Below are 15191 nucleotides of genomic sequence, written 5' to 3'. Positions count from 1 at the left end.
CCTACCCCCTTATCCTCATCCTCCACATCCTCATGCTGTTCATATTCGCATGCTTCTGTTGCACTCACCAATCGTAAGGTCTTCAAAAAATCTCGCTCCCTTGGCTAATGAATATAACAGACAGAAGATAGGACAGCAAAGACACAAGACAGACCAGAAATGAAAAGAAGAGCATGAACAGAACATAATGAAAGAGAACAGGTAACAAGAAGGGGAAGTAATGTTCACAAAAAGAAAAAAAAATGACACCTGCGGAATGGGTTAGATCATTTTTCAGAAAGCAATGTTTATTTTCTTGCTATTTGTAAGTCTTTTAATATGTGGTTATATTATGCATCCAACTTCTGCTAAGCAAAAAAACCCAAAGGTAAAAAAGAAGCAAGAACAAAAATAGTATTTTAATTATAGAACTGATTATATAAGTGAAGTAATCGAAGTGCTTCCATCTCAAACTCACGTCATTTGAAGTTTGAAAATGCTTAGGAATCTAACCAAAACTTCTTTTTCAGGCAGAATTCACAGCTCAAAAGATGAATGTTGCAAAAATCTGAATAGTCTGCACTGAAAACACACTGGTCCTATGCAGAAAAGATTACATGTTCTTCAAAATAAAATAAGAAAGTTAAAACTTACCAAGGTATCTCCTGAAAGAACCTCTAAAAGAGAAATCAAATTGTGTCCATCCCTTAAGTCTTCATAGAGATCATTCACATGCTTTCGAACCTACAAAGAGAAAAGCAAAATTTGGGGGCCTAGAACTCAGAATCATCCTTAACATTCTTAAACATAAAAAGGAGACAAGTAGAAAACATTCCTCACATGGTATTCATTCACACACCTATTATTAAATTTTTAAAACGCTTATTACTTAAAAACTAAATTTAAAAACTTTAAAAAGTGAATTTCAGATTAATAATTCAAAAAGAAAATTCAAATTATTACATTTTTAAGACACTAGAAAAAAACATAAGCCTAGACTACTACAATTCTTCAAATACGGGCAATGTTGACTTTATTCATGATTCCCGATACAGCGGCCAGTGCCACCTTAACAAAAGGGTAGAGTTTTCACCCCCGCAGTTGAACTTCTAGCCCAAAACAAGATCAAGGATGCAGAAGAACATGTTTAGAAATCCATAGACGTGAGCTGGGTGAAGGGTACATGAGACTCTACATATTATTTTGTCAATATCCTATGAGCTTATAATTATTTCAAAAAAATTTTTTGAAATCCATACATGTCAGGTTAGAAGGCCTCTGTCCAAACCCTCCTCTGCACAATATAAGTCTTCTTATAGTGGAAGATTCTCGTAAATAACACTAGCACAAAATCAACAATCAACCTACAATAGCTTCCTCCGTTCCACAGGCCTGATTTAGAAGTCTGTGGTTTTAGAACCCAAACCATCAAAGATTTCCCAAAAGCTTTGTTCAGCCTGCCAAGTAGGGATAGCTCTGGTAACCACGTGGCCCACTACAAGGTTTGTGTTGGACAGACACATGTCAAAGAAGGCTATTAAGATTACTGTTCCACAGCGGGCTGGCACATTTCCATTTTCTCACCTTTCAGTAATTCTGGGCTGCTCCCATGAAAGGAGACAAAGAACTGGGCCAGAAAGAAGCAGGAACCAGAATCCCACCTACTTCACCCATGGCACAAGCCCTGTATACAAATGAATCCAACTCCTTTGCTTCCAACTTCCAAAATGTCAAGTGAGTATATAGCACAAAGTAATGAAAAGATCTAAACTTATGATCAAAACTATATAACTACACAAACACAAGAAGAGGCCTAATGTAAACTGGAAGCAAACTTTTATGGTAAGTCTCTCAGTTCTGAAAAATAGTTTAAATCTCATAACATTTTATTATCTTAATTGACTCTCTCTCTATATATATGTTTTACAATATATTTTGTTAGTGTCAGAAAATGTTTTTGATTGATGAAGAAAAAGTTCCCTTAGGAATTTCTTATCAAATTTACCAGCTTTTACATCCAGTGTTCTGGCACTATTTACGTAAGTCACAGAACCTTTTAATATTCAATTACCCATCTAGGCATAATTAACTAAGCTTACGCTCAATAGCTCTACCACAAAGTAACTGTTCATGTCAACAGTACCATTGAAATGACAGCAAAACTGAAGGCGAATCAAATTACTTTTAACCAAGTCTCCATCTTTACAAATTAACATTTTATTTTGATTTTCTAATTCCCAAGGAATATCAGTTGAATATCTGATGTCATAATACCAACGTAAGACAAAGTATAAAAACACTTTATTCCCCCCAAAAAATGTTATACCACATTTTAAGCAATCCTTGTTTAGAAAAACCCATAAATACGGTTGGGTGCAGTGGCTCACGCCTGTAATCCCAATACTTTGGGAGGCCAAGGCAGGTGGATCAATCACCTGAGGTCAGGAGTTCGAGACCAGCCTGACCAACGTGGTGAAACACCGTTTCAACTAAAAATGCAAAAATTAGCCGCGCACGGTGGCAGGCGCCTGTAATCCCAGCTACTCAGGAGGCTGAGACAGGAGAATCACTTTAACCCGGGAGGTGGAGGTTGCAGTGGGCGGAGATCAAGCCATTGCACTTCAGCCTGGGTGACAGAGTGAGACTCCATCAAAAAAAAAGAAAGGGGAGGGGAGGGGAGGGGAGGGGAAGGGAAGGGAAGGGAAGAAAGAAGGAAAAGGAAAAGGAAAGGGAAAGGGAAAAGAGAAAAGGAAAAGAAAAGAAAGACCTGTAAATAACCAAATAATTTACAAAGGAATTATCCATTCAATTAGAATATTTACCTTGAGATACCATGAAATGACAACTCTCTCAACTTCTCAACTGTATTTCAGAGATTAATCAATTTTCAAGGGCCTTTTCAGGAACATATCTACTACATGCATGATATGTACGTGAAGAGATAAGCACTTACTGAAATGAGTACTAATACTGCAATTTCCTACTCATGGAAGACAATTTTTCCACAGATGCAGGCGAGGGTGATTTGGGGATGAAACTGTTCCACCTCAGATCATCAGGCATTGGATTCTCATAAGGAGAGCACAACCTAGATCCCTCACATGCACAGTTTACAAAAGGGTTCGCAGCCACGCGGTGGCTCATACCTGTAATCCCCAGCACTTTGAGAGGCCAAGGTGGGCGGATCACTTGAGGTCAGGAGTTTGAGACCAGCCTGGCCAACACGGCAAAACCCATCTCTACTAAAAATACACAAAAAAAATTAGCCAGGTGATGTGGCGTATGCCTGTAATCCCAGCTACTTGGAAGGCTGAGGCAGGAGAATCACTTGAACCCGTGAGGCGGAGGTTGCAGTGAGCCGAGATTGTGCCACTGCACTCCAGCCTGGGCAAGAGAGTGAGATTCTGTCTCAAAAAACAAACAAACAAACAACAGGGTTCATGCTCCTATAAGAATCTAACACCATCACTGATCTGGACAGGAGGTGGAGGTCAGGTGCTAATGCTGGCTGGCCCAGTGCTCGCCTCCCGCTGTGCAGGCCACTTCCTAACAGGCCATGGACCGGACCGGACCAGTACCTGTCTGTGGCCTGGGGGTTGGGGACTCTTGTATTAAAGCACTGTAAGAATTCATTCAGTCCCATTCTAAGGCATGAGCTTGAATTTATAAGGCTAAGACCTACTTAAAAACAAGGTAGAAAAGCTAAGCTTGTGAATGTCATGTACAATAACACATCTAAATCTGTGTACTCTCAGTTATATCTCCAATATAACCAGAAAGCAGCCAAACTCTAAAAGAGCCTGAATGGGAACACTAAAAGATTATATTTATATAAACAACATTATACAGCTCCTGATCCTCAGCCAGCTGCTTCATCTCTCAAAATAAATGACTTTATTGTGCAGGTCTGATATTCTCAGTACACAGAAGGACAGTAGAATCCAAGCACATGATTGGGTTGGGGCCTTCCAGAACTGTAATAGTGCTGAGAATTCTGTGCTCTCTGGTCCACTATGCCTACAACCTACCCGACTCACATTTCACTCTATATTCCACTTGTTGTGTCTTTCTCACTCCAGGACAGTTAAAGATGGGGAGTGACTTGCCAGACTGAACAAAACCCTCTACATAAGGGAAACTTTCCCAAACCAGGTGTCATTTGTTACCATTGTATTTATGCAACAACAAAGAAAAATTAAAACACATGTTTAGAGAAGGAAAATAATATTACGCCATGCAAATCTAAATTAGGAAAAGAGGGCCAGGTGCGGTGGCTCACGCCTGTAATCCTAACATTTTGGGAAGCCGAGGTGGGTGGATCACGAAGTCAGGAGTTCAAGACCAGCCCGGCTAAGATGGTGAAACCCTGTCTCCACTAAAAATACAAAAAGTTAGCCGGGCATGGTGGCAGTGAGCTGAGATCATGCCACTCCAGCCTCAGTGAAAGAGCAAGACTCCCTCTAAATTAGGAAAAGAGAAAACTTGTGATAAGGGAAAAGGCATTTTAGTCCTGCTTCTGCCCCTGGCCTTATGAATTTGTACCAACAGCCTAAACTCTCTAGGCTTCAGTTTTTTATCTTTAAAATAAAGGTTGGAAAACAGAAAACTCCTAGTTCAACCTAAAGAACAAAAAGTCTGTAATCTTTAAATCAAATTATTATCATTTTTAAAAATCAATGACCTGTCAACTTAGAAAATATATAAAATAAAAGCTACTCTTAAGACTTATGGCTTAATTTCTCAAGAATTTTAGAAGGAAATGCAGAAATAAACTAATTTAACTTCTATGATGCTTGAAAAAAATCTAGAGAGACTGGCTATCTCTGATACTGCCTGCTTTTCCTGTCTCAGCTGATTATTCTGAGGGTCCACAGAAATACTATACATGGAAAATGTCCTACAAAATATAAGATATCATTCTCTGAAAAGCAAATGTCACTAACAATAATAAACAAAAACATACACACCATGAGTTACTACTAGATGCCTCACTTTGTGCTAAGTACTTTATAATACTGGGTCAGTTTCCTCAGCACAAATGAATGGAATAAAAGAGGATGCTATTAAAAATTAAAAATCAACATTATGGGTAAAGGGTGGTCAGGAATGAACTGAGGGGAAAGAATTGGGGTTCCAATCTAATCTAGCAAGAAATTTAAGGGAAAGAAAAGAAGGGAAAGTAAACAGTTAAAGCCTACATAGAAAAGCTTTTATTTTACCCCAGAAGTGAGTCATAGGCATTTGGCCTGGTAACTGTCCTTCACAGATGACTATACTAACTGCCAATATCCCTAACATTCCATTCCATTTTCAGTTTTTAATAAAGCATTCCTTCTTCTCTTTTTGGATACTTTCTCCCTATGGGACAAAAAACTGTCTGGATCAATAGTGCTAGAGGAAGTGATGAGCAAAGTAAAAGCACTATGAAATACTCTGGGATTAACTTACATAACTTGAATTACATAACAAGGGTGATACAGCATTTTCTGTATTTCACACAATTCTAGTAGAATTTTGCAGTACTTTTTAAAAATATGTATACAGCATTGCACCTAGAGTTTACCTCTAGGGGGCACTAATATTTTACTTAAAAGAATATCCCAAGAAAGAAAAATAGACTAGAAAACATTCTATGGGCAACAAAAATTCTAAACAAGATGCTGGTGATGACATGGACAATATTTCAAATTTATTTTGGAGAGAGAACAGAGTAGATCACACCAGGTCGGTATTACCCAACTGGCTTAACTGATCAAAAACACTACACTGAAAATTTCCTTTTGTTAACCTGTAATTGTTTGGTTTTATATAGGCTAAATCAAATTCAGCTTTGAAGAAAAGAGAATCATTATATAGCTGCTTGCTGAATGTTTAAACTTCCTTTTTTAAAAGTTTAATGTTATAGTGATTGATGTTAATCTAGACAAATTTCTTTTCTTTTTTTTTTTTTTTTTTTTTTGAGACGGAGTCTCGCCGTGTCCCCCAGGCTGGAGTGCAGTGGCACGATCTCAGCTCACTGCAAGCTTCGCCTCCCGGGTTCACACCATTCTCCTGCCTCAGCCTCCTGAGTAGCTGGGACTACAGGCGCCCACTACCGTGCCCAGCTAATTTTTTGTATTTTTAGTAGAGACGGGGTTTCACCATGGTCTCGATCTCCTGACCTTGTGATCCGCCCACCTCGGCCTCCCAAAGTGCTGGGATTACAGGCGTGAGCCACTGCGCCTGGCCAATCTAGACAAATTTCACAAAAATTTTACTTCTCATTATTTAAACATATTACTGTTGTTTGGCTGCAATTCAATTCAGGTCACAAAGTATTTATTGAGCATCTATCCATCATATGCCACGGTATCCTTTAACTTCTATGGGTACAAAGATGAATAATAAGAAGCCTGTAATCTGAAATGAAAGAAATTTAGGAAAGAAATTGCAGTATAAAGTAAATGCATTCAGAGAACACTCAGTAAGCTATGAGGAGCTTAACCCAATCTGGGGTCTTCCCAGCAAAAAAGAAGGGAATGTTCCAGGTGAAGGGAGGAGGAAGAACAAAGGAAAAAGGCAAGGACACACAAAACTATATGTGAGTTAGAAGGAAGGAAAGCAGTGATGAAGTCAATGAAGCATGAGGTGGAAAATGAGGCTGGAACGAAGCACGAGTGGACACAGAGGCTTCATATCCCAGGTTAAGAAACTTGAACTTTTCCTACACAAAGAAAACTATGAATTTTAAGCAGAATGAGGTCATAATATCTCTGACCAATATAAAAGCTTCCCTGTAAACTATTATCTTAAGCAAAAACAAATCAATCACAGGTAAAATCAAGGGCCCAATCATTACACAATAATAGAGGAAAGGTCCCTCAGGAAAAAAGGAAACTGAAAGAGACATTCCATTAATGAAGCTTGGGTAAAATGCAGGCATCCTAATGTGCTCTGCAGCAGGGAGCAAAACATCAGCCACATAAAGGGTTCACAGTCCTCTCTTAAAGAAGTTCTATATCTAAAGGATACAGTATTCTGGAAAACAATCAGCTATCTTTAGAAAGAAACATAAATAATGAAAGAAGGCTTGTCCCAAATGAGATCGCCTCACTAGTTTGAACAAATTGGGTGACGAGAAGAAGCATAGTTTGCTTTAGTGAAAATTATAAATTAAAACATTTTTCAATGCAATTTTTTTAGATCAAACAAGTACGTTCATAAAAAATAAGCTGTCAAGTTCTCCTGGGCGAGTTCCTTAGACAGCCTACTTGAAAAAATAAAGGTAACATAAATATCAATATATTAACATATTAATTATTGATAAGAAAATTAACGCTTTTAAAATACACAAAAAAATGCTCAGAAACATTGTATTATCTTAGGTAGCTGCCTTATCTAAAGTGGTTTTTTCATTATAAATGTCTTTCAGTACTACTTCTTCAGGAGTTGTGAAAGAATAAAACTACAATTCATATTCTACCTAAATAATTATAAATGTGAAATTGGTGCAGTTGAGTATAATAGGCAAATATTCTTCTTTGGCATGATAAAAAGGTGGTTATGGTTTTTTAAGGTACTATGTTAAGTCAACATTAATTAAGGCCACATAGAATTCATCTCCTTTAGGCTATTTTTAAACTATGAAATAAAGATATTAGTTATACATCTTAAGGTATTAATGGATAACATAATAGAGACTTTTTTTAAAATCCACATTGGCACTAGGCAGTACAAATAATGTGTCTACTTTCTTTGGACCTGATTCACTCCTTGACAAAGAATGTTACTCTTTTAAGCTTTTGGGTCGACAATCTATAATTAAAATGCAAAAACTGAATGGCCTTTTCTAGCCTTTCACCACAAGGTGGAACTAGGTAGTTAAACAAAATAAAAACATTTATTAATACATTACAGATAAACACTTTAAGATTTGGGGTATTTCAGTCACTGTTTCACCTAGGTTATTTTTATTCTCTTCTATACAATTTTGCCATGGTTTCAGCAACCTTTTTAAAAGGCTATTTCCATTTGTAAATATTTTCAAGTAGGTAACTTTTCTGTAACAGTTTGAGGTTTGGGTTGGTTGGTTCTGGTTTGGTTTGGGTTTAGATCTCTATCTTTCCTATCTTCCCTTGCATTAGCAAGAAAACACACAAAAAATCTATTTTTGCTCACATTTTCCCCTGAACCTGTAGATTTTTCATCTCTTGCATAGCTGTACAGATCTTGGTGTGGGGCAATTAATAATGTAACTGAAAGGGAGAAATAAATTCAGAAATCAATATACTCTGCATAGTGTATCTTTATTGCTATCTGTACAGTTCCTTGGAGTTAGTTTTTATTAAAGATGTATTCTAGACAAACTCCATACTACAATGTCTAACAAACGAGCATTGGTTTGTAAAGGCATCAGCATTACCCATTCCATATATGAGAGAGGGAAGAACAGCTAATAAATATTACTGTGCAATCTTTAAAAAGAGGAGGAGGTTTTTTAGATAAGACTAAGGATGCTTCTTTCCAGTATTCTGTCTGTTTGGCAGGAAAATATGGGCATTACCTTTTACAGGTTTTTCAAATATCCTCCTAGCTCCTTACTCATATAAATCTTTCTTTAAACTCTTTATCATCACCTCAAAAAAATCATGGTAAGTACTACTATGTCAAGAGCAATTTTTAACACCAGCATAAGAAAAAGAGGAGAAACCAATTGATACCCTTATTATGCTCACCTTTTTCCTACTCCTCCTACTTTCTCATAATTTGGGCAAAAGAAAAAGCTGGGCAAGGAAGGGTCATAATCACTTAACATGTCTAACGAGAAAACCTACTCAAGGAAACAAAATTTTGATTGAAACAAGTGAAAATGTGTGGTTGTAATATAAAGACTGTTAGGCAGGAATCTAGACCCAACATGGCGGCGTTACCCGGCGTAGCAGGCCTTTTGTTAAAGACTCCCTTCACCCTTGTACACACCCGCAGACTTACATGCGTCAGAGTTCCGGCTGGGCAACCACACTCCCCCATGACCTGCAGCTCACCTGCATTCCACAAGTTGGTAAACAGCAGTTTCGGTTGACAGTTTCCAAAGACCCCTTCCTCATGACCCTTACTCGACTCCTGCCCTAGTAGTTTCAAGACCCCCCAGGCCCTGTTTGTAGAGCCAGCTTCCCTACCTCTCGGGCTATAAAAAGCCCCTACCCTCCTCCCTCAGCGCGACTTCCTCGGCCCGCACCTTTGGACCGAGGAACCTCGCCCATGAGTCCTAATAAAGGCTATTCTCACTGCCATTTGCCTTGTGTCTTCGTTGCCGGTTGGGCTCTAGCCTCAGTTTGCCTTTACATTTGGTGCCAAAACCCAGGAGGAGACCCCCCTCCCTGGACCCCTGCTGGGTCGGGCAGGCCCTCCTCTTCCTGAGACAGTACCTCCTTTCCGAGCCGGGAGCTGTTTCACCAAATCCAAGTGGTGATCAATTCGATCACTGCTGGGTAAGTGTTCCCCCGTCCTGTAGGATCCCTCCAGGAAGTCCCTGTCCGAAACGCGTGGCCACGTCAGGGGCTCCCTCCAGTCAACTGTGACCTTGGCACCAGAGACTAGGAGACGTCCAACCTCCCCAGAAGCCACTGCACCCCGCACTCTGTGTGGCAGTAGGAGGACGCTCTCATTGCCGCCAGACTGCCCGCCTTAGGACCATGGGAACTACCCAGTCCAAACCAAACTGAAAATCCCCGCTGAGGTGCCTCTTGGCTAATTTCCAGACTTTAAGTCTCAGCCAAGACCTAAAACAAAAGCGGCTCATTTTCTTCTGCACAGTAGCATGACCACAGTATAAATTGGATAATCAGTCTCAGTGGCCTGCAGAAGACACTCTAGACTTTAACATCCTCACGGATCTGACTAACTTCTGCAAGAGACTAGGCAAATGGTACGAGATACCCTATGTTCAAGCCTTTTGGGACTTGCGTTCTCACCCAGATCTCTGCGCTCAATGCTCGTTAGCTCAGGTCCTACTCACAAAGTCTCTTCCCTCGAGCAAGGAGAGGGATGATTCCTCCTCTTTTTCTGAGCTTCCTGACACCCTATCCTAGCCACCCCTTCGGTCTCCCACCCAACCTTCTCCTTACCCTGACCCGCCATTATCCCCGTCCTCGTCAGCGCCTCCCTTCCCTTCCACCCCTCCTGTGCCCTCGCCAAACCTGACAGATTCTGTCTCCCCTACCTCCACCTTCTCCCCTTCCTTGCCTGTCTCGGCCCATACTCGGTCCAGGACTGACCTCCTGTGTCCCTTGCGAGAGGTGGCAGGCGCCAAAGGAGTAGTCTGGGTCCATGTGCTGTTTTCGTTGGCAGACCTGTCTAAGATTGAAGAGCGTGTAGGCTCTTTCTCGGCCAACCCCACTCAGTATTTCAAAAAGTTCAGATACCTGTGCCAGGCGTATGACCTCACCTGGCATGATCCTCATGTCGTTATGACCTCAACCCTGTTCCCTGAGGAAAGGGAACATATCCTAGCGACAGCCAGGCAGCACGCTGACCAGGTTCATTTAACTGTCCACGCCATGCCAGTTGGCACTGAGGCGGTGCCCTCAGCCGAGCCCAACTAGGACTAGCAGGTTGGTCAGGCAGGCTGCCGCCGCCGAGATATGATGGTCCAGTGCCTTCTTGCTGGCATGCAGGCAGCCTCCAATAAGTTAGTCAATTTTAATAAGTTAAAGGACGTAGTCCAAGGCTCAGATAAAAATCCAGCTGTTTTTCTTAACTGACTGAGTCACTCATACTTTATTTCTCAGTTGGCCCCCAATATCCAAAAAAAGTTAAAAAAAGGCGGAGGAAGGCCCTCAAACTCCCATCCAGGATTTAGTCAAACTGGTCTTCAAGGTCTACAACTCCAGGGAGGAAGCAGCTGAGGCCCAATGACAGGCAAGGCTAAAACAGAAGGTACAACTCCAAACCCAGGCCTTGGTAGCAGCCCTGAGACTGGCTGGCTCCAGGAGCTCCCAGAAAGGAGGTACTACTCGAGCGCCACCTGGTGCCTGCTTCAAGTGCAGCAACAATGGCCACTGGGCAAAGCAGTGCCCCAACCCAAAGGAGCCAACCCACCCCTGTCCGAACTGTGGGCAGATGGGCCACTGGAAGTCGAACTGCCCCAACCTGAGGATGGTTGCTATGTCTCCACGTGACGACCCTCCTCCAGGTACTGGAGGCGCCTTCCAACTCCTCGACACCGATGAAGATTGAAGAGGTCCAGACTCGGGAACCCCTCTTACTCTCGCAGAGCCCAGGGTTATGCTCCAGGTAGCGGGTAAGTTCATATCTTTCCTCATGGACACGGAGGCTACCTACTCTGTTTTGCCTTCCTTTAGTGGCCCCAGCCACCCCTCCACTGTCACGGTCATGGGAATTGATGGCACTCCCTCCACCTACCGCCAGACTCCTCCTCTGTCTTGCCGCTTGGATGGCTCCCTCTTCTCACACTCATTTCTTATCATTCCTTCGTGCCCAGTCCCCTTGTTAGGATAAGATCTCCTCTCCAAGCTAGCGGCCTCAGTTCACTTCTGACCCAACCCCTCCCCATACCTCGCGTTCCTCTTCCCCCTTCTCTAACCTGACAAACCCCACCAGGCTGACCCCCAACTCCCGTTTCCAGTCCCCATTAACCCTGAGGTGTGGGACACCTCCACCCTGATCATTGCCCAGCACCACACTCCAGTCTGCATCCGGCTAAAAGACCCTTCTAAGTTTCCCTCTAGGCCCCAGTTCCCTACCTCCCTTGAACACCAACAAGGACTAAAACCCATTATTACACGCCTGCTCCGGCAGCACATTCTAGTTCCTGCCAACTCACCATGCAATACTCCTATCCTGTCTGTACAGAAAAGCTCTGGGGCCTATCGTCTCGTGCAGGACCTACGCCTCATCAATGAGGCAGTAGTCCCTACCTTTCCAGTTGTTCCTAATCCACATACACTCCTCTCGTGCATTCCCCGACACCACCCATTTCACTATCCTTGACCTGAAGGATGCCCTCTTTACCATCCCTCTACACCCAGACTGCCACTTTCTGTTTGCTGTTACATTGGAAGATCCAGACACTCATATTTCTTCCCAGCTGACTTGGACTGTTTTGCCTCAAAGGTTCCGTAATAGCCCCCATTTTTTCAGACAGGCACTGGCACAGGATGTTGTCCTCTGTCCCCTGACCCACGGCACACTATTGCAGTATGTCGATGACTTATTACTATGTAGTCCTTCCTAGGAGTGTTCCCTTGCAGATACTGCTACACTTTTACATTTTCTAGGCGACCGAGGTTATCAGGTTACCCCGGCTAAGGCTCAACTTTTCAGCCCTTCTGTCACCTACCTAGGCATACTCCTCACACCCACTACAAAAAGCCTCACAGCAGATAGAATAAGCCTCATTGAAACTCTCCAGCCTCCTCAGGATGCGGAAGAGATCTTGTCCTTCCTACGACTGGTGGGCACAGTGAGTCTTATCCCGTGGCCCGAGACAGGATCTTTAAGGCCTACATCAAGGTCCTAAGCAGCCTCGTCAGCCTGGCCTGACATCAGACAACAGGAGGAAGCCATCTCAGCTCTAGCCCAGGCAGCAATCCCCAGGACAGCAGCAACCCTTTTTCCTGGCTAACCTTAGTCAGGGAAGGGGTTCAAGTGGTACACATGGCCGAGGTACACATCTCTCATTGTTTCTTGTGTGCAGCCTTGAATAAGCCCCCACTGGTTGTGGTACCCTTACCCAGCCCTTTTAACTCCTCTAACCTAACCCCTTCCTTTCCCCTTCCCGGCCGAACACTACATCAATGAGTCAGGACTAGTAGAAACCAATCTCCTCACTCTAGAAAAGATTCGGGAAAGACTCCACCAGAAAAACCTCGGCTCAAGGCCCTCACTTAGATGGTGGCAGTCGTCTGTGGCCAGTTAAATCCTACCCTTTCTAAGCCCCTTACTAATCATTGGCTTCTTGCTACTCATAGCTCCCTGTGTCCTCCACTTCATCCAGGACTGCATGAAAGAAGTCTCCCAGGTCACCTTTAATCAGATGCTGCTCCACCCCATACCCGAGTTCCGACCTCTGAAGAACCCCACGACGACCCATACCAGCAGGAAGCAGCCAGATGAACACATCGCCCCATTTTCTTATTAGAAAGAGGTCAGAATGTTAGGCAGGAATCTAGACCCAACATGGCGGCGTTACCCGGCGTAGCAGGCCTTTTGTTAAAGACTCCCTTCACCCTTGTACACACCCGCAGACTTACATGCGTCAGAGGTTCCGGCTGGGCAACCACACTCCCCCATGACCTGCAGCTCACCTGCATTCCACAAGTTGGTAAACAGCAGTTTCGGTTGACAGTTTCCAAAGACCCCTTCCTCATGACCCTTACTCGACTCCTGCCCTAGTAGTTTCAAGACCCCCCAGGCCCTGTTTGTACAATCAGCTTCCCTACCTCTCAGGCTATAAAAAGCCCCTACCCTCCTCCCTCAGCGCAACTTCCTCGGCCCGCACCTTTGGACCGAGGAACCTCGCCCATGAGTCCTAATAAAGGCTATTCTCACTGCCATTTGCCTTGTGTCTTCGTTCCCGGTTCGGCTCCAGCCTCAGTTTACCTTTACAAAGACCAATAAGCATAACTAAGTAGAATGCTATTAAAATACTAATAATAGCTAATTAGACATGGTTCATCTGTGTGCCATGACTTAAAAAATATAATTAGGTGTAACAAAGTCTGTTTGACACAGGTAGTCTATAATGACACCATTACAGTCTTATCCTTTACCACCGTTTTAAAGAGATTCCACTATATTTTTAAATTCCAGCTTTTACTGAAAAGCTTTTAAAACAGAATTGTAAATACTTTAAAATAAAAATCTTGCAAAGGTTATTTTAAAGAATTTTAAATTAGTTTTATTTAAATTACATCCATGACTAAAATTCACACTAGTTCAAAAAATGTGTATTTCCTCATCAAATCCTCCCAGCTAATGACTCTCTTGTAATGTTACACCAAATTCATAAATCAGATTCAAATTAATCATTATAAACGTAGAGATGTATTCAAGTAAAAACATTCTGTCTTTGAAACAACAAAAAAAGAGAGCTCCTGGGACAGATACAGCAACCTCTTAAGTCATCTGCTTCTAACACAAGGTCACTTTACCAGACTGACTTTCTCTTCATTCCTACCTATCATTGGTTTCAAAAAAGTCTTAATCATGGTTGGTGACAAGATGGAATAACATGTAGGGGAGTAGCACTGCAGGGCAGGGGCATGCTATGATTCCAGGTAAAAGGCAGTCTGAAGACCCTGGGCAGCTGGTGAGTGGGGAGAGAAGCGTCAGAAAAGGAATATAAGGACGTGACAAATAAAAATTTCAACTACTTTGCAATTCTGATTGAAGTGCTGGTTGTGGCAAGTGCCCTGAATACTTCTGAGCTAAATCATCTTTTTTGGGGCTTTTGTCAAATGAACTATAGGTTGTCAATGCCTGACCTATAACCTCCACACACATGTGCATGCACACACACACACACACACACACAGAACTACCTGAACCTCAAAAATTAACTTCATCTACTTCCTGGATAATGTCTTATATGGCTCTGTCCTTAACCGAACAGTGAGCCACTTGCTGGAATGGTTACAATATGAGACACGTTGCAGACTCAGAGGAAGCAAGGTCCTCATAGAGTGGGGTAAGTGCTGGGCAAGTAACAGAATCCACTGGTAGATACAACTCCAGGAAAGGTGCAGCCAGCCAGGAGTGCAGATACCTTCTGGTCATGCCATCATGGGCACTTCCTGGTGTCCCTTTCAGAGCATTATTCTCTAAGGTGAGAGATTAGGATAGGCATGACACAAGTGGTTCCTTCATCTCCTTTTTTCAAGTCTCAACGATGGGAAAATCTAGGGGTCTCTTCATAGCATATTTTACAGTTTTAAGACTTTGATGATACTCTGATACTTTCGGATACTTTATATGCAAAGTAATTCACTCCTCTTTAAACATAAGCTCATTTCCTTGGGTCCCTGCAAATAAACAACTGAGAACAACTGGTTGCAAACCCCCCAGGATTATGATCAAGACAACTGACACAAGGAAAGGAACACTAAAACTATTTTTAAAGACACCCCCAGATGATGAGATGCCACTGCCACTGCTACAATCCATTCTGATGCTTAACACCTCTTCCCTGTAAAAGAACGTTTCCTTAAATC

At 42.4% G+C, this 15191-nt stretch overlaps 1 protein-coding gene across 7 annotated transcripts in view; it reads right to left on the bottom strand.

The window, feature by feature from the left end:
* Positions 1 to 15191, bottom strand: part of DST (dystonin) — a 501678-nt gene that overhangs the window by 248739 nt on the left and 237748 nt on the right. For 4 of the 7 annotated variants that reach the window (XM_023222949.1, XM_023222950.1, XM_031935629.1 and 1 more), the window contains one exon: positions 634 to 723. In XM_023222949.1, coding sequence (XP_023078717.1) covers positions 634 to 723 — 90 coding nt within the window. Of the gene's footprint in view, positions 1 to 5; positions 105 to 633; positions 724 to 15191 lie in introns of all 7 variants that reach the window. The other 3 variants (XM_031935627.1, XM_031935626.1, XM_031935628.1) reach the window with 1 other exon arrangement.

This window comes from Piliocolobus tephrosceles, chromosome 5 (genome assembly GCF_002776525.5).
Source record: "Piliocolobus tephrosceles isolate RC106 chromosome 5, ASM277652v3, whole genome shotgun sequence".
Lineage (NCBI taxonomy): Eukaryota > Metazoa > Chordata > Mammalia > Primates > Cercopithecidae > Piliocolobus > Piliocolobus tephrosceles.
Note: the sequence above shows the minus strand (reverse complement) of the source record. Positions and strands in the feature narration are given on the sequence as shown.